The sequence below is a fragment of the Muscardinus avellanarius genome (assembly GCF_963383645.1).
Source record: "Muscardinus avellanarius genome assembly, chromosome: 11".
NCBI classification, from domain to species: Eukaryota; Metazoa; Chordata; class Mammalia; order Rodentia; family Gliridae; genus Muscardinus; species Muscardinus avellanarius.
Window position 1 is genome coordinate 33,001,714 of NC_137797.1, and position 19,798 is coordinate 33,021,511.

At 46.9% G+C, this 19,798-nt stretch overlaps 1 protein-coding gene across 2 annotated transcripts; it reads left to right on the forward strand.

The window, feature by feature from the left end:
• Window positions 1-16,493: 16,493 nt before the first annotated feature.
• Window positions 16,494-19,239, forward strand: DUSP6 (dual specificity phosphatase 6; the record flags this gene model as incomplete). Of its 2 annotated transcripts, XM_080705778.1 has the most annotated exons (3): window positions 16,494-16,893; window positions 17,435-17,872; window positions 18,932-19,239. In XM_080705778.1, 3 exons carry the CDS (start codon window positions 16,494-16,496, stop codon window positions 19,237-19,239), a joined length of 1,146 nt encoding a protein of 381 aa, XP_080561904.1. The 2 variants fall into 2 exon arrangements, with proteins under 2 accessions (XP_080561904.1, XP_080561905.1); XM_080705779.1 differs by lacking the exon at window positions 17,435-17,872.
• Window positions 19,240-19,798: the final 559 nt, after the last annotated feature.

Sequence of the window (19,798 nt, forward strand, 5' to 3'; positions counted from 1 at the left end):
GGGGACAGAGCAGGGAGGAGATTAGGGTGTTCCTGGACTCTGCTTGTGTTGGTGTTTCCTCCTTCCCTGTATCTTGGATTGACAAGGAGCATGTGTCCCACAAATATGTAGGGCAGGTCGTGCATATTTGCCTTTTGTCACTCTAGAATGGCCCCAGTTTTCCATTGAGCCCTTTACCCTGATAGCCTTGGGAAGTGGCAGAAACTGAACTGAAATTACAAGGAATTAAAACAAATAAAACAAAAACAAATAATCAAAAAACAAATATAGAAGCCGGGCGTGGTGGCGCACGCTCATAATCCCAGCAATTCAGGAGGCTGAGACAGGAGGATCAAGGTTCACAGACAGCCTCAGCTACTTAGTGAGGTCCTTTGCAACTCAGTGAGACCCTGTTTCAAAATAAAAGATAAAAATAGAACTGGGAGTATAGCTCGGAGATAGAATGCCCCTGGGTTCCATTCCCCAGTACTGCAAGAAAAAAAAGAAAAAATAAAGAAAAACACACAAATATAGAGCTGGAGATACAGCTCGGCAGCAAAGTTCACGCTTAGCATTTGCCAGGGTTCTGGGTTCAATACCCAGCACCACACTAAAAAAAAAAAAAAAAAAAAAAAAAAAATTCGAATATTCTCCATCTTTACCTAATAGTTGCCAATCTACTGTTTCAAGGACCGCATGAAATGCTTTGCATTCATTTTCTTTTTTAGTCCTGACTCCAATATCCCTTTCTTATCCCTCAACCTACACACAAGGTACCTAAGGTCCCCAGAGGGTTAGTACCTTATCGAATGTCCCAGAAGCCGGAAGCAGAGCCAGGATTTGAAATGAGGCCCTTGTGACCCCAATTCAGTGCAACCGAATACTCACCAAGTACCTCCTTGTGGACATACTCATGATCTTCCCCCACAGTGTGTTGTCACCAATATTCCTCAGTGTCAGGGACTCGGCCATGATCACCTTTTATTCAGGATCTCCTTTATAAGCATGATGTAAGTAGCAGTTTTTCAGTCTGTTTTTTGGGGGAAAAAATCACCTCATTCATGGGTATAAAACCGTTAGCAGTACTCAGAACTCCTCAATGACGCGGGGTGAGATGAACAGCGGCTCCGGTTGGAAAAGCAGAGTTCTTCTGCCCTTCTCGCCACTTTTGCTCTTTGGTCATGTGTGCACTTGGTGGACAGGCCATCCTCGCCGATGACCTGTTCACGATGCATGCAGACCTGTTGAAAATGATGGGCACCAGTCGGAGACACAAGCCCTGTCTGCACCCTATGCTGTTTGCTTTATAAAATTCCAGACTGTTTAATCTGTTCTACCTCATCCTAATAACTCCAGATTCCACTTTTCTTAATGACTTTCCCCTCCTTAAATGCCTACACAGTTATCTTTGAAGGAGAAAAGGCACAGATGCATCATAAGCAGGAAATGGGGGGTGGAGACGTGTGGTTGGAACGGCAGATGGCTGAGCGTGTGGGCACAGAGCTGTCTCTGTTGTTCCTTCCACCACCCTCTGGAAACCAGTCCTCTGGAAGAAGTATATCTTCATTCCAGGGTGGGGGCTGCATCCGCTTTCAGGTACTAACATGCAAATCCAGGTACTAACACGTAAATCCACATCCCTTGGGATTCATCTTAGACACCCAGACTCCAGACTCAAGCCCAGGATGGACTTTTTTATCCTTTCTTGGCAGTTTTGACATTAGACCTCCTTAAGATAAAGTGGTAAATGACTTCAATTAGTGGCAACAAAATTCCTTGGCCGTCTTTTTCCATGCAGGATGTGATGTATGTGTATATACTTTCTATGGCACAATCGTCAGCTCCGTGACCTCAGAAGGGACAGGCGAATGCTCACAGAGAAGCCAGAGGAGAGAGACTACACAGCCAGATGCAAATATGGGTCAATCAGGACGCTGGAGCTTTGGTGGTTATTAAGATAATGTACCCCAGTCGTGGGAACAAGGGTCCACGTGTTGCTACCCAGGTAGCTTCCTGCCATGAGTACAGAGGTGACACTAATGCTTACGATTATTTCACCTGAGTAACTAAATAGGTTCTAGAATCCAGAGGAACCGGAAGCGTGAAAGACTGTTAACTTTCTCAGAAGGCTTCATTCAGTTCTTCTTTTACTTTCACTCAAACTCCCAAATATCATCTGGATGTGTATGCAGAGATGAATTTGCTATGTTTACAAAGAGCTGGTTTTATCTACAGACCCTCTGGCACTGATTTTCCCCTCTTCTTTCATCACTATCTGCCCTCCAGAACACCACAGCGCACAAATATGCAGGAGAATGAGTGTTGGTCATATTTTTCCCTTTAGGGCTATAGTTATTTTGGTATCTAGAAGTTGGAATACATGTCTTGGCATAAATTATTACATATGACTTGGAAACAAAGCATTGTTCTTAAGAACATTTTTAATTAATGAATACTCCTTTAAAAATCACCTATAATAATAACAGCGTTATCTGATTAAGCATGAGTAAACTCAGTCTAGATATCAACCTGAAGAATCATAAAAAGCATTTCAGCAATCGTAAGTTTTGTTAATAACAAAATTTCTACCTCATACCTATTACGATTTGGTGACTCTTTTGGTCTGAAAGTTGTTCATAATAAACTCCACAAAATCTCTACTTCTTACATCCTAAAAGGCTTTAAAATTATTCTTTATAATTTTAAGACACAACTCTACCAGACCAATTTTGTGCCTCTCAAGATTTCCCGGCCCACCTGACCTGACGCTTCGGCTTCTTTGGAACTAGACATTCCAGCCAGGTTTGCCAGGAGGTGGGGCTTCCGGAAGACCACATCTTACCTGTAGCAACAGGAATCTCAGTGACTCCTGAGACTCAGGTACCTTATACTTATGGCTGCTTTCCTCCTTCCTCTTCCAGGCCCTTCGGTGAGATGTGGAATCTAGCTTCCTCACCAGCTCCCTTAAGTGGCTGAGCAACAACCCCCAAATACAGGGGAGTTAAATTTTGAGTCAAGGAACTAGAGACTGGGAGGACAAATGCCTTTTTCTTTCTTCATACCCCCTTCTCTCGACTCTCCCCCACCCCTAATGGATGGCTGTAAGATCACTTGCAGGACTCGGGACCTGGCTGTTTCTATGTGAAGTTATAAACAGTTCCTTAAAGCATCACCTAGTCTTTGCACATCTTCTTTCCCTGCCTCACCTCTCCCCTCACCCTCGATTTTATTGCCTTGGGATTTTACCTACCCACATAGCCTTAGCAAATAATCTCTGCCCTTGAGTCTTATTTTCCAGAGAAAATAAGACTAAGACAATTGGCTAAGACAATAATAATTTTAAAAACTACCATGTTATAGCTTCAATTTGGTCTCTTGTCTATGGCCTATTATCCTTTTAATAGGATGGATGGATGGATGAAGATGGAAATTCTTATGAAGGTTAACTAGAGTTTCTCCAGCAAAGTGTCTCTGGGATAAAAATATGTTTCCTGAATTTCATCTCACTTTCCTGTCAGTTTAATCTCATTATGACTGGATGCTGGCTGGGGTGTAGCTCAGTGGTAGAGTGTGTGCTTAGCATGTTGAGGCCCTGGGTTCAATCCCCAATGCCAAAAAAACACAAAGCAAATGTGATTGGATACTAGTGTGTTTTCTTGGTGTGGCTGCATCTGCTCAGTCTGGCATGGTTTCTTTTGGGGCATACATCCGACCTGTGAGTATTTACTAACCTACTTCCTAATCCTCATCCTACTCTCTGTGTTGCTGTCCCCTGTCTCCGTAGTCCTCACCACCCCCTTGACATTAAATAAATGCCAGATATATATCTAAGATAAAGCCAGTTCAAACTCACACACACAATTCTTTTTATTCAGGATATTCAATTTTGCGTAAAGCTGAGAAATATGAGTAGCCAAGAGCAACCTAATATTTAGGGATGGTAAAGAGACACTTTAAACCGTCCCCAGACTGAGTTCAAAGAAGCAAAGGGACGTTGCCATTTCTTTCTTTACTGGACAATATGGAATCGTGTAAGGGTGGGGGAGAGGAGAAAGGTGGCCTAGTTTGGGTGGTATGGCTTTCTCTTTTCACGCAAAGGCAGGGCCTGAGAGGCCAGAAAGAATGCTCAGACTGTGATTTTAATGAGTTACAATTCTTCAGAAAGTTGCGTAATGCATGCCCCAAACAGAGTTTATGACAAATAACTCTTTTGGGATTAAAATAAAACAAACAGGGCCCTTTGACCCTTAGCTAAGCCTCAGGGGTGAGGACTGTTTTCGATACAACTTGAGATTCAGAATGAATTGAGGAGGAAAAGTCAGGCATCGCTGAACTTTAGATCACTGGGTAGCTTGACATTTTTTTCTCTGCAAAACTAGGGATTGATGAATGGTATTTAAGGTTGCTGCCTATAATGAACTTACAATTATGGTTGAAAAGTAAGTAATAAAAACAGGATTACCCATCCACTTAAAAGAATGGCTAAAGAACATGAATAGTACAAAGGAAAGAAAATTCAAACAGCCTTGAAGTGTATTTAAAAAGTGCTCGACCTGATCTTGAATAAGAAAAATTAAAGTTGCCATGAGATACCGATATTCAGCCTTCAGATTAGAAAGGAGTTTTGAGCTGAGGGCTCTGTCAGCTAAGGTGTGGGGAAGCACTGGAGAGGTGAGAATAAAAACGAGTCTAGTCTCTGGAAAGGGCATTTGGACGATACTTCTCCAATTATAAACTCACATATCCTTTCCAAGTAAGTCCACATTTAAGAATTCTCCCTACAGATAGCTGGGCATGGTGGCGCACGCTTGTAATCCCCGCACTTGGGAGGTGGAGAAAGGAGGATCGCGCAGGTTCGAAGCCAGCCATGCGCGCTGGCTTAGGAGACCCTGTTTCCAAATAAAAATGTAAAAATAGGTCTGGGAGTGTAGCCCAGAGGTAGAAGGGCTTCCAGGAACCCCAGTACCACCAAAAAATAAAAAATAAAAAAAGAATTCTCCCTACAGATAAACTCCCATAAAAGATGGACAGAGATGGAAAAGCCTATTTATTTCAACCATTGCTTCCAGTAGCAAAGCAGATTATGAGCAGCTTATCCATCAATAGGATGACTGGATACACCAATCATGCCCACGCAACAGAGTACTATGTAGTCATTAAAAATACTGAGTTCACTCAACACTTCTCTGGCCCATCTCCAGAATGTACTGGGTGAAAACCAAACTGCATTCCTATATGTTTAATCTGCTGTAATTGTGTAATGATAATATCAACAATAAAGAACACATGTTTGTATATGTATAGACTCTCCAGGAGCTAGTGAACAGTGGTGGCCTCGAGGAGAGAGGACCCGGGAGGCCAGGAGAGACTTAATGTTTACTCCATACCATTTACTTCTTTCTGCATTTCATTCCATGCACGTGTCACTTGCCCTTGAATAAATCAATAGTTTCATTTTAAAAATAATTTCATTTTTGCCGGGCGTGGTGGCGCACACTTGTGATCCCCGTGCTTGGGAGGCGGAGACAGGAGGATCGTGCAGGTTCGAAGCCAGCCTCGCTGGCTTAAGAGACCTTGTTTCCAAATAAAAATGTAAAATAGGTCTGGGAGTGTAGCCCAGAGGTAGAAGGGTTTCCAGGAACCCCAGTACCAATAATAATAATAATAATAATAATAATAATAATAATAAATAATAATAACAATTTTATCTTTAATTGACACATAGTAATTGTGTATATTTATGGGGCACGATGTTATGTTTTGATATGTGTTGTATATTGATTCAATCAGAGTGATTAATTAGCATAGCCACTGCTTCAAACATTTCAATGTCTTTGTGGTGAGACCATTCAAAATTCTTTTCTCTAGTTATTTCAAAAAGTAATACTAATTTTTAAAGAGAAGAATCAAAAATTATAATATGTGCAGAGTTTGAAAAGAGGCTTTCATCTGAGTACACTATAGTTAAATCAGTTCCTGGTGATAGAACTTGGGTGCCCATGGTTTTAGAAACTCTGCTTCAGAGCCAATTGGGCTACAACGTAAATATCAGATTTTTATGATCAAACTCTGGGGCCTGGAACTCGAGTGGCGTGTGGTCCTGGACATGGGTTACCCTCCACACTGCACCCAACCTCACTGTCACTCGAAAAGTAAATATCATGCCAAACTTAACTGACCAAAAAAAAAATCTCCTAACAGCAGCACCAGGGACAGTCTACCTCTTCGCTACATACCCCAGCTCTATTTTAACTTTATTTTGAAACAGGCCCTCACTAAGTTACTAAGCTGCTGAGACTGGCTGAGTATTTTTTTAAGCAAATGAGTCACCTTAAAAATTAAATCAGAAGCCAGGCATGGTGACCCATGCTTGTAATCCCAGCATTCAGGAGGCTGAGACAGGAAGATCATAGTTTGTGGACAACTTCAGTTACTTAGTGAGGACCTCTGCAAATTAGTTAGGTCCTGTTTCAAAATAAAGAATAAAAAATAGGACTGGGGGGTATAGCTCAGAGGCAAAATGCTCCTGAGTTCCATCCCAGTGCTGCAAAAAAAAAAAATTAAATTAAATTAAATTAGAAGCTGGGCGTGGTGGCACATGCTTGTAATCTCAGCATTTGGGAGGCTGAGACAGGAGGACTGCAGCTCACAGATAGCCTTAGCTACATATTAGTGAGGCCCTTTGCAACAACTCAGTGAGACCCTGTTTCAAAAATAAAAAATAAAAAATAGGGTTGGGTGTGTAGCTCGGTGGTAGAATGCCCCTGGGTTCCATCCCCAATATGGAAAATAAATAAATAACTAAATCAGATCTAGATGTGGTGGCACACATCTGTAATCCCAGTCATTGGGAGGCTGGGACAGGCAAATGATAGGTTTCAAGCTAGCCTCAGCAATTTAGTGAGACCCTGTTTCAAAATGAAATAGCAATGAAAGTGTAGCTCAGTGGCAGAGTGCCCCGACTTTGTTCTCCAGTACCACACACCCACAAAAAATTACATCAGATCAAATAACAACCTACGTTACTTTCCTAATAAATTGATATTTAGCGTGTGTGTGTGTGTGTGTGTGTGTGTGTGTGTGTGTTGGGGATTGAACCCAGGGACATACTCCTATTTTATTCTTTATTTTGAAATAGGGCCTCACGAAGTTGCTGAGGCTGGCCGAGAACCTGTGATCCTCCTGTCTCAGCCTCCCAAGTGTCTTCGAGGTGTGTGTCACCACGCTGGCGTAGCATTTTCTCTTTATAACTGATTCCTCCTTGTCAGCATGGCCACATTCCTAGTAGTTTCCCTTGAGCGCTTTGTGCTGAAGGAATTGGACAAGTACGTGCAAATGCAGGTGGTGACTGTGACATTTATTTATTAATTTTGGACTACAGATTGAACCCAGGGGCCTTCTACCTCTGCCCTATTTTATTGTGAAACAGGGTCTCACTAAATTGCTGAGTGTCTAAGTTTTTGAGGCTGGCTGGCCTTAAACCTGTGATCCTCTTGTGTCTGCCTCCCAAACACTGGGATTACAGTATATATCACCATGGCTTGATCTGTGGTATTTAAACTGTCCTTAAAATAAAGAATATAATTGTGGAAGGGTTAAAAGGCTTACTCTTCAGTACTTTGTAATCTCCCAGTTGCTTTGTGACAAATTTCACCAGTAAGTCTTCCAAGAAATGCATAACAGGATATAAATGAAGCAGAAAAATTTACTTCACTAGAGCAAATATTTCCATTTGAAAGAACGAATCATTCCTTACTCACATGAATCTACTTCAGAAGGGAATAGGTATTGCTGAATGTCTCATTATATCACTCTAATCCATTTTATTATTTTTATCATCATCATCATTTGTACTGACGGCCGTCACATGCTAGGCACACCCACTACCCCGAGCTACATCCCCGGCCTTACATTTGTTTAGTTCTCATATGTAAAAATGAAGTACCTTGGACTTCTCCACCATGAAGTCAAATCATCCCCTCCTGGGTAGGAAGGACCCCATCAGACATCCAGCACAACCATCCTTTGGGGTCTTCAATGTTGACACTGTTTTGGTACAGCACCGTATGGCACCCTTGACTGGGATCACAGTCCCACCTGTGAGCTTCTTGCGGGGAGCACCCTTATGCCATTTGTCCTCTTCTCTCTCAGAGTATCTTGTACCAACTCAGCAAATATGCTAAGCATTGATAATTTCTTAAAGGTAGAAGAGGCAGCAATGTTATCAAACCTTAAAATAGTTTTAGTTTTCTGCACATTTTGTGATAGATATTGATGGTACCTTCCAGAAAGAAGAGTAGTCCCAGCAGTGAAATAGAGACCCCATTGAGGATAAGGGCCTGGCAGCAGAGGGAAAGAGCAAGCTCGGGTGCTCTGGCTCTGAAAACAGATCCCAAGCTTGAAAGGGCAAAGTACAACCTGGAAACACTAAGCCCAGCTCTGTACTTAATGCGCCCAGCCCTAACACATCCCCACACACTCTGTTCAGCAATAGAAATAATCAGAGCAATGCCTCTCGCACTTCTGTCCATAATGGGATTCAGACCTTTCTTTGCAAAGTCTCACTTTATCCAGCAGGGTTTGCAACCAATGGTTAGCTCACCCCGCAGGCAACGGCCCTTCTGTTGGAAATGGCACTGGCTAAGGTGGAGAGTGTGTGGCATTTCTTCACAGGGTCCCCTCCCTCCCAAGCGTTCCTTTGATGTTTTTACTCGACTTTCATTTTGTCTGCAGCTTTGAAATTTTTATAATGAACCATTACAGGGGAAAAGCAGTTTCTTTCCTCTGAAGAGGAATGACTGCGACTGGCATTCACAATAACATTTCCCCTTTCTCCTGGCTGCAATTGCAAGCATCTCTCAGTACCGCTCTGCATGAGGTAAAATAAGTATTTTGTCATCTTCTCTTAATAGGGAGGGATTCTGAGTCACAGAAAGGCTAAGTGATTTTTCTAGTCCCAGAAATAAGAGGACAAAAAAAAAAATCAAGTTGATGAATATATTATTTTAGGAAGAAGACAATGTGGTGGTGTAGCTCTTTTTTTATTTTTTTATTTTTTGGACAATTGCAACTGCTTCCTAGTTGGTTTCCTGCTTACCTCCCCCGGTTTCTCTTTCCTCTCTAATCTCCTTACCTGTTCATTACCAGAATTATATTCTGAAGCCATGTCACAATTCTATATAAATATCTCTGATGACTTCTGTATTTAAAAAAATTTTAAACTCTTCTGCTCAAAGCCCATTTCCAGGGCTCTATACTACCTTTCCGGGGTTCCATCCTCCACGCCGGTCACCTGCCCAGAGTGCCTTTCTTTTCTTGCCCTTCACCTTCATGTTGTAGATCTTGAATGGCCCCTAAAGTCCAGCCCGTGGCAATGTTGGGAGAGGGCAAAACCTTTAGGAGATGGAGCTTAGTAAAAGGAATTTAGGTCACTGGGTATCCTTGAAGAGGATACTAGGACCTCAGCCTCTTCCTCTTTCCCTTGCTTCCTGACCACCATGAGGTAACCACGATGTTCTGCCTCATCACAGACCCCAAAGCAACAAAGCCAGCTGACCAGGATCTGAAATCAAGAGCCAAAATAAACCTCTCCACCTTTTAGTTGATTTTTCTAGGACATTTTGTCATCGCAACTGAAAGCCGACTGACACATTCAGGGATAGGAGAAAGAATCTGCTTACCAATAAAGATCCGACTCAAGTCCTGCCTTCCCTGGGTCACTTCCCAACACCACCCCCACTTCCTCCTCACCCTGGGGTAGAGGAACCACTTCCTCTTCTAGTTCCCACAGCACTTCCTGTCGTTTGCAATTGCTACATTGTTACACGACAGGCTAGCTACCCAGGCCTGAGTCTAACTTCCCCAATCAGACTTAACTTTTTCAGACAGCAGGGCCTGACTCTTACTCACTTGGTCTGCACTAGCAGCCACTTCAGTCCGAGTCACACATTTTGTTCTCAGTAAGCGCTGCGTGCTTTTATAGAGCAAGATGTTCTTTCAGGGAAACCCACAGGCAGAGCTGAGCCTGTCCCAGGCCTCCGGCATGAACGCAGAGCTCTCTCACGCCAGTTTGAGAGCTGTTGTCTACAAGGGCAAGTGGATAAGTTCTGCCTAGCATTGCACTGTTCTGTTGTGAGGTTCTGTGACTTGTGGATAAAGGGTCTTATTTAATTCATCTACACAAGGGATTGATGGGACAAGGGTCATGGATTCTCTGAAGGTTGTGGTTCTCAGTTCAGGTCACTTGTCAGAATTCTCCAGGGAGCTCTGGAAAAATACTGGTGAACAAGACCTGCCCTAGGTCAGTTAAATCAGTTCCTGGTGATAGAACTTGGGTGCCCATGGTTTTAGAAACTCTGCTTCAGAGCCAATTGGGCTACAACGTAAATATCAGATTTTTATGATCAAACTCTGGGGCCTGGAACTCGAGTGGCGTGTGATCCTGGACATGGGTTACCCTCCACACTGCACCCAACCTCACTGTCACTCGAAAAGTAAATATCATGCCAAACTTAACTGACCAAAAAAAAAAAAAAAAAGTTTTAGCAGGAAAGAAGGGTCATACAAACTGTGTATGTCATTAAATGAATTTCCTTGCTAGAGACTGGCTTCAAAAGCATATTCTAGATAAAGTCTATGAGATCTTGGATGCGAGTGAGTTAGCACTGCATCAGAAGATGGAAAACAGAAATCCAAGAAAGCTCATCAGAAGCCATTATTTTAGAAGCCATTGTTTTTAAGGCTCCTAGTTCAGGAGTCTGTATATTTCCTCAGGTCCTACAATTCTGCAGAGGTGTGAAAGTGCCATCCTGTTTACAGGAAAGCTCTGACCTAGATGTGCCTGCGGCTGGGTGATTCTGGCTCTCAAATGCAGTGACCTCTTCCCTGTAGCGCAACCTGACCTGCCTTTCTGCCCAGGCCTGCACTCTGTGAGGAAAATCATTAACTGGTGCCAATAGGAACCCCAAGCTCCTCGCCCTGGGGCAAGCTGCATGGAACTTCCCTGTGAGAAGCAGTTTGTTTGCAAACCAGGATCTGTAATTCTGAGGGGCTGCTCTCCTGATATTTAGATTGGGGGGAATTGGAAACTCTGGCATTTTCTGTGTACAGCCCATCAGTGCATACAATCAGTATTTTTTATTGTTAGTTCCTCAGGTTTCTACCTGCTGTTTAGACTTCCTGTTATCTTTTTGAGGCACCTGTCAGGAGAACTCAGGATGAAATTTCTGCACCTCATATGTGTTTCCATAAGACTATTTCTGGGAATCGAGTTCATTTTGATCATGAGGTTTATCTGCTCTGAAAGCCACGGTCACTTTGTGGTCCTCCCAGGACCTCCAACAGTAAATCCTGAATATGCTACAAGGCTACAAAACACCCTCCTCTTATTTGCTGAAAATCTGTTTAACTCTTTTCACATGATGTGTTAATAAATGTCACTGTACTCAGAGAGATTACTCCAAGAAGATTAAAGGTCATGCAAATGCATTTGGGTTTTGCAAATCCCAGCATGCCCTTAAACTCAGGAAAATTCCTGCAAAGTTGGACTGATTCTTCAATGGCCTAGAGAAAATTGATCACTAAAGGACTAATAACTTTTAAGGCGCTTTCCCAGGGGAAAACATCTGAAGGTATTAAAGAGCAGGTGCTAGGTGCACATGCGCACACATGGGCAACACAGAGACTAGGATCTGTGAAAGCGTGTCTCTGCACTGAGCTGAACGGGTCAAAGACCTGCTGTTTTCCCCAGTCTTTAAATATAGCCCCCTACACATGAATGACACCCTAAAAGAGAACCGAGGTCTCCAGAATTAAGGGAACCTGTGGTTCTTTCCATCACTAGAAACTTTATCTCCCGAGAAAGATTATTCCTGGAAGCCTACCCAGAGGGGCTGGAATGGTGACATTGAAGGATCACTAGCAAAGTTAGCTTTGGGCAGGAATGAAGCAGTGATCTTTTAAAAAAAATCTTTCAGAACCTTCTTTGTAGCCTCCACTTTTGGGGGTCATCTTGGTTGTTTCTAATCCTCAGTTCTTTGAGGGAGGCATATTCATCGTATAATGGTTTAGTTTACTGTCTGCTTCTACTAGTTTGTTATCTCCAGGAAGGCCGCTTATTCTTATCTGTTTTCCTCACTGCTGTTTTCTCGGAACCTACAAGTGAGTGAATGAATGAAGTGAGACTCAAGAGACTTTTTCTCTATCAGTCTATGAGTGAATGACAGGGTAAGATGGGAAACCAGGGTCACGTTCTACCAGGTAGATCATGGTAGCTGGGAGGGCTAGAATCTGGGTCATACTCTTAAGAAAGGATATGCTTCATCTAGCAAATGGTGTGCAGCTGCGGAGAACCACTGGCAGGTAAAAGAAGCAGGGAAAGACATGGAGCTTGTTATCTCTTGACATCTGTGGGGTAGGTGGGCCGGAGTGTGTGAGGCTAGAACCGTCAGGAGTAAAAATTCCAAACAGTCTTTGAAATCCTTTTGTGGTAGGAAACAGCACATGAAGTAAGGTTTCCATGACACCCTGAGATACATGTACTGACCAATCCTTTAGGGACCTTAAAGGGTCTCGCTTCAAATCCTGCTCCATCTTTGGCCACAGTACAACCTCGGGTAAATGCCTCACTCTCCAAATGAGTTTGATTTATTCAGGCTCTCTGAAGACTGGCTAAAATTGTGAGAGAAACAGGGCCGGTGCTACCCTGTGGGATTTATTCCATGTGCACTTTATTCTATCCGTTTGATGTGATTGGACAAGATATTTAGGAGGCAAACAAGGAGATAGAAATGTATTTGGGTCTACTGGTCAACTTTGCTATGGAATTCAGAACCCATTCTAGGAAAGGTCCTCCTTTGCCTAACAGGTAAAATAATGAACTAAGCTGATGTAAAGTTGTCCCCTGAGAGGCGTTTGCTGTGGATGAGGGCGGCCTGGGCGGCTCTTAAGCAGGCCTCAAAGGGCATCTTTGAAATGGAAAGAACTTCCCAAAGGATGCTGGCCACTTTGTAGGTTCTCCGTTCAGAACAGTAAAATAATTCCAACAAAGCCAGGCCTGATGTAATCCCAGTACTGGGGAGGCTAAGTTCAGAAGATAGCAGATTCAAGGCCAGCCTCAGCAACTCAGACTCTCTCTCTCTCTCTCTCTCTCTTTTTTTTTTCTTCCAGTACTGGGGATGAAACCCCGTGTCATTCCACCTCCAAGCCAACACCCCCAGCCCTATTATTTTATTCTTTATTTTGAAGCAGGGTCTCACTGAGTTGCAAAGGACCTAAGTAGCTGAGGCAGGCTGCGAACCTGTGATCCTCCTGTAGCGACTGTTTAAAAAAATATAGGGCTGGTGGCTTAGAGGTGGAAACCCCCTGGTTTCAATCCCCAGTACCACACATCTATACGAAAATATCTTTAATAATAATATAATAATACTGACAGCTAGAGCCACACACCACCATGTTAGGGCATCTCACCGTGCCCCCTTGATCATCCCAGCGGTCCTAAAAAAAAAAAAAAGGACACCAAAGGGGTAGAAGTTTGCAACATCAGATGATTTAGCTTCTTCTAGGAAAGGGGGGGGGCTCATTATTCAAACTCGGGTCGTTCCACTCCCTAGCCGTCGCTGCTGCACTCAGCAACCCAGCAATCAGAATGCCATTTAATAACACATGCAAGGAAGGACAAACGTTTCCCTTGCCTTAGGGTACAGATACATAGGTAAAAACTAAATGCTTCCATCCGCCGTTCGCCTTGTGGCGGTTATCCTCCCCAATCCAGGCTCACACTCAGGCAACTGCACTTTAAATATGGGTAAGTAGAAATCTAAGTTCCTTCCTGCCCTTCTGCTGCAGCTCCGGGGATGAAAGCTTTGCTATTTCATATCCGCTGCTGGGCACCCCACCTCCTCCCTCCCTGCCCCCGGCCCCCAACCCTGAACCGGGGTGGGAACCTCAACAGATGGGGAAGGACGGTGGGGAGGGCTTCAGGTCCCCCGCTGGCCTCCCCCAACTGGAAACGGGAGAGACAGATCCAGAGAAATATGGGCGTTTTGTTCCAAGGGTTGCCCAAAAAAGGCGCGGAGCGAGGAGCGCTGTAACCCCCACCTCGGTGAAACACGCTTTCCCGGGGGCGGCCAGAGCTCCAAAATTGGCAACTTGGGTCTCGCAGCCGGCTTTTTTAACCCGCATTTCCAAAACCAGGGAAGGGGCGGGTGACTGAAAATGCACACTGCAGCGGGGACGGGAGCGGGCAAGCCCATGGGTGCGGGGCGTTGGTCTGGGGGGGGGTAGACCCCGCGACCTCAGGCGCCCGGCGGAGGCTCGAGGTGGGCGCCGAGCGCAGAGAGGCCAGCTCGAAGCCGCTCCCCGCCCGGCCCCGGCGCCGCCTTCCGCCTCCCAGGCCGCGGCGGGACACGGCTTGCCCTCTGCTCCGCGGGGGGTGAAGGAGGGGGCCGGATTAGGAGTCGCGCCTTCCGGCCGCAGCCCCTCCGCTCCCGCCCGCCGTTCACAGGTGGTTTTCCGCTCGGGAGGGGCCGAACACGGCACTTTTATATAACAATAGAGCTCCGCGCGCCGCTGCCCCCGCCGGCCACGCCTCCATCCGGCTGGGCGCCGGGGCCGAGCGCAGCGGCAACTCCCCAAGTTACCTGCAGGCGGTGCAGGGCGGCCGCGGCTTCCTCGCCAGTCCTGGCGCTGCTCAGCTGCCAAGGGCTCCCCGGGGCACCCCTTCTGGTCCCCTCCCCCGTCCCCTGCAGAACCGAGTTCTGCGCCCAGCCCCGCCGGGGTCGCCCAGGGTCCTGCACCCCCCATTCCCAAGTGCGAGAGACGGGGGCCGCCGGGCGGTGGCGGGGAGCTCAGTGCGCAAGCGCGGCTGGGGCTCCTGGAGGGCACCCCGCCGGACCGGGAAGGGGACCCCGGAGTGGGATTGGGTTGGAAGGCGGCCCTGGGACTTGCGTCCGCGTCTGCAGTAACTAATCCTTGAGCTTGCATGCGGAGTCCCCTCCGCCTGCAGGCAGTGCGAGAGGACGCCCCCACGCCTCGCCCAACAGGGGACAGCCGGTCTGGCTCGGAGCATCCGGCCCAGGCGGCCCTACTAGACCGGCTCCTCAGTCGGAAGCCAGGCTCCTTGCTCAGAAATCGCTCAGCAGCACCCCCTTTCCGCGCCGTGGGTGACGGGGGGGAGGGGGAGCGGTGACTTGGATCCGGGGAACAATGGCTCTTAACTCCCCACGCCGCCGGAGCGGAATAAAAGTTTCGGATTGCCCAAAGGGCTTTTTTTTTTCTTCTTCTTCTTCTTTGCATTCTCCATTATTTAAAATAAAACGCCATTGAGAGAATTTTTTTATTTGAAAAATAAAGGCTTCCTTTCTTTTGGTCTTGTGGATAAGCAGACATTTGTTTGTTTGGTTGCTTTAAGATGGTTCAACAAAATCCTAGTTTGTTTCGAAAGATGTTGGATTAGCATTTAACACATCGTCGGTCACTAAAGCCCAGGCAGTTCACTAGCCCCAACACAGCCTCGGCTAAAAGAACATCAGAGCCAATAGAGCTGGGCTTTTAAAACAGGCAAACAAATGCCTAAGGGAGGGGAGGGGGAGTTAAGGCGAACTTGAGTCCAAATGAGTGTGAAGGGAATAGAAAGGGAAAAAAGTCAGCACAAGTTTTCCTTAAGCTAGCTCGAGAGCGCAAGCGTCCCGAACAAGGGCTTTTGTGCATGCTAATTGCTCCATTTGTGCGCAAAAGTTCCGACGCGAAGTGTGAACTCTCAACAGAAGGAAACAGGAGACAACTGAAGTGCCCTGGTTTATGTGCCCCGCTCCTCCTCCACCGCCGCCTCCTCTTCTTTCTCCTTCCTCCCGCCGAGCCCGCTGTAGCAGCTTGTTTGCACTGGGGCTTATCCGGAGCGGAAATTCCTTTCCGTTTTTGTGAATGACAAACTCATTAACAATTCATCAACACAACCTGTTCCAGCCGGCCCGTCCCCACGGCAACAGCCCCTTCCGCAGCGCGCTCATTGGCTGGCGGGGAGAATGTATCCATTGAGACGCTGGCTGTTTGTATCCATTGAGGAGCTGCCTCGCGCTGGGGGTGTGCGAGGGCTGAGACTTAGGGACCGCGAGCAAATCCAGTCCTGAATAATCCGGGGAGAAAGACGCCCGGGTGGATTTGAGGTGCAGCCTCGGAGGGAGGGATTAGGAGCCGCTGGACTTTTTTTCTTCCCTCTCCTCTCAGTAGCACGGAGTCCGAATTGATTGGATTTCATTCACTGGGGAGGAACAAAACTGTCTGGGCAGCTTCATTCAGAGAGATTCATTGACTCGGAGAGCCAGCGGCTGCAGCCGGGTGCAAGCGGGACCCGCCGGCTTCCCTTCTGTCTCGTCTTCCCCCACCGCCTGGCCTCGGCCGGGGAAAGGCGAGGCGGAGTCCAACCCCACTCGGCGGCTCCGCGCGGCGCGCTCGGCCTATGCCCGCCCGGAGGGGCGTCTGGTAGGCACCCCGCCCTCCCTCGCAGCTCGACCCCCATGATAGATACGCTCAGACCCGTGCCCTTCGCGTCCGAAATGGCGATCAGCAAGACCGTGGCGTGGCTCAACGAGCAGCTGGAGCTGGGCAACGAGAGGCTGCTGCTGATGGACTGCCGGCCGCAGGAGCTGTACGAGTCGTCGCACATCGAGTCGGCCATCAACGTGGCCATCCCGGGCATCATGCTGCGGCGCCTGCAGAAGGGCAACCTGCCGGTGCGCGCGCTCTTCACGCGCGGCGAGGACCGGGACCGCTTTACCCGGCGCTGCGGCACCGACACGGTGGTGCTGTACGACGAGAACAGCAGCGACTGGAACGAGAACACGGGCGGCGAGTCGGTGCTCGGGCTGCTGCTTAAGAAGCTCAAGGACGAAGGCTGCCGTGCGTTTTACCTGGAAGGTACGCGCCCGGGGGATGCGGGCTGGGGATGCCTTCGCTGCGCGGGCCGGGCGGGCGGAGAGGTGGGGGCCGCGAACCCTGAGCCCTGCACCCCGGAGAACCCGGACCGCACGGAACCCTGCGGCTTCCGGCCACGGGTCGATCCCCGGGGTTTCTTTCTAACGAGTTCTGTATTTTCTTAACCGGAACGTCCTCCCCCTTCTCCTGCTTTCTTATCGTTCGATTCTGAACGGAGATTTGCAGGACTAGAGAGGTTGCTGGGGGTGCCGGTTGGCACCTCCTGGCCCCTCGAAATACTCAGAAAAGTTGCCATTTTGCGCATTTCCGGATTCAAAAGAATAAGGGTTCCCAGGGGAGGTGACCGGGCCCAATTCGTTCCATCCCCAAAGGCGCACATTAAAGTGTTTGCTGTACTTGACCCGGCATGTAGGGGATTCGTAGGGTGCCGGTGGCGTTTCCTGCGCCCAGCTGCGGTTCTCACAAGCTGTGAAAACTACTACGGGCCTCTCGGGTTACACGGTTGCTTTTCTCGTTCTGGCAGGTGGCTTCAGTAAGTTCCAAGCCGAGTTCGCCCTGCACTGCGAGACCAATCTAGACGGCTCGTGTAGCAGCAGCTCTCCGCCCTTGCCAGTGCTGGGACTCGGGGGCCTGCGGATCAGCTCCGACTCTTCCTCGGACATTGAGTCTGACCTTGACCGAGACCCCAATAGTGCAACGGATTCGGATGGCAGCCCGCTGTCCAACAGCCAGCCCTCCTTCCCCGTGGAGATCCTGCCCTTCCTTTACTTGGGCTGTGCCAAGGACTCGACCAACCTGGACGTGTTGGAGGAGTTCGGCATCAAGTACATCTTGAACGTCACCCCCAATTTGCCCAATCTCTTTGAGAACGCAGGAGAGTTCAAATACAAGCAGATCCCCATCTCGGATCACTGGAGCCAAAACCTGTCCCAGTTTTTCCCTGAGGCCATTTCTTTCATAGGTGAGCCTAATTAACTGTCCTAGCCCTGAATTCTAAATGCAAAACTCGCGGTCATTCGTAGAGTTAAAGCGGTTAATGGTTCTTCCTGGTTGATCATTTGTAGGACTGCAGGTCCTGTGTTCCTAGGGTGTTCTTAATTCTGGTTTATTTTACTGCTGAGGAAAGAAAGTGCCTTTTGACCTGGCAGCGGATCACAGATCCATCCATCTGAAACACTGTTTCTTGAATCTTTCCATTCAGTCCTTTGAAAGGGAAAGCCAGCTCATAATCAAACAAGAGATTGTCCCCACCGTCCTGGGGACTTAGGGGTGGGGGCAGAGAAGGCTAGATAGAAGTACTCAGTGGAGATAGGAATTCTAGTTCTCCTTTATAATTTAAAAAGCCCAAGAAGTTATTTTAGGACACCAAGTTAGTTGTTGGAAAGCCCTGTGAAGGCTAAATGTTACCCAGTTCAGTGATACTGTGATACTGGGTAACAGTGAGACTGTGGGTAACCTGATCCCGGCAGGAAGAGCTGTGGGCTGGAAGCCGGGGTGAAGTGCATCTGCAGGCATTGTAGTGCATTTCCTACTACAAAGGAACTCATTTTCAGGCCCTGTCGACATCCTGTTCCTCCTAATGGGCTGTCCCCTGTGACTTCCCTCTCTCTTTTAAAATGCCTGAATACCTCCATTGTTAGCTGCACAACAGTTGGGGAATAATTTAATAGACCCTTGCAGTCTGCTTGTCTGTATAAAAGGCATTCACAACCATATTGCAGGGTTTCTGGTATTCACATGCTGAGGCAAAGAATGCACACATTAAGGAGTTTTTTGTTGGTAGAAACTTAATACAAAAGCTCTCTTTGCAGAAAATATCTGAAATATGTAATTGTGTCCAGTGTTATACATGTTTATCCCAGTGATACATTTTCTGCTGCCTGCAGGGCTCAACCGCCACACACAACAGTTTCTAATTTTTTATTAATTTGATTTTTCATGTTTAGATTATTGATACTGACGATTCGCAAAGGGTGAGATTCAGCCTACTAAACACTTGATTCTCTTTCTGTGTTCACAGACGAAGCCCGAGGCAAAAACTGTGGTGTCTTGGTGCACTGCTTGGCCGGCATTAGCCGCTCAGTCACCGTGACAGTGGCTTACCTTATGCAGAAGCTCAACCTGTCTATGAACGATGCTTATGACATTGTCAAGATGAAGAAGTCCAACATCTCCCCTAACTTCAACTTCATGGGTCAGTTGCTGGACTTCGAGAGGACGCTGGGACTCAGCAGCCCCTGTGACAACCGGGTTCCAGCCCAGCAGCTCTATTTCACCACCCCCTCCAACCAGAATGTCTACCAAGTGGACTCCCTGCAATCCACGTGAAAGGACACACACCTCTTCTTGCTGGGATGTGTCCATTCCTTCAGCAGTTTCTCTTGGCAGCACTAGCTGGGCTGCTTTCTTTGTGTGTGGCCCCAGGTGTCAAAATGTCACCAGCTGTCTGTATTAGACAAGGTTACCAAGTGTGGAATTGGTTATTACAAAGGAAGAGATTTATTCCGTTCTCTCTGGAAGAGCAGGTCAGGCTGTCTAGACACAGGCAGTAGGTTTGCTCTGCACCCATGTGTACAGTCTACCCATGCAGGGACTGGAAATCACGGACTTCCAGGTATAGGGTAGGACCAAATGGTAGGGTTAGGAGCATGTGTTCTTTAGGGCCTCCTAAGGCCGTTTCCTTTTGCATCTGGAACTAACTATATATTGTCTTCAGTGAAGACTGATTCAACTTTTGCATATAGAGGAGCCAAAGAGAGATTTCAGCTCTGTATTTGTGGTATCGGTTTGGAGAAAAAAATTTGCTACTTCATTTGATTATTGTAAATATTTGATCTTAAATCACTCAAGAGTGTTTGGAATGTGTTTGGTTTTTTTCTTTGATGGG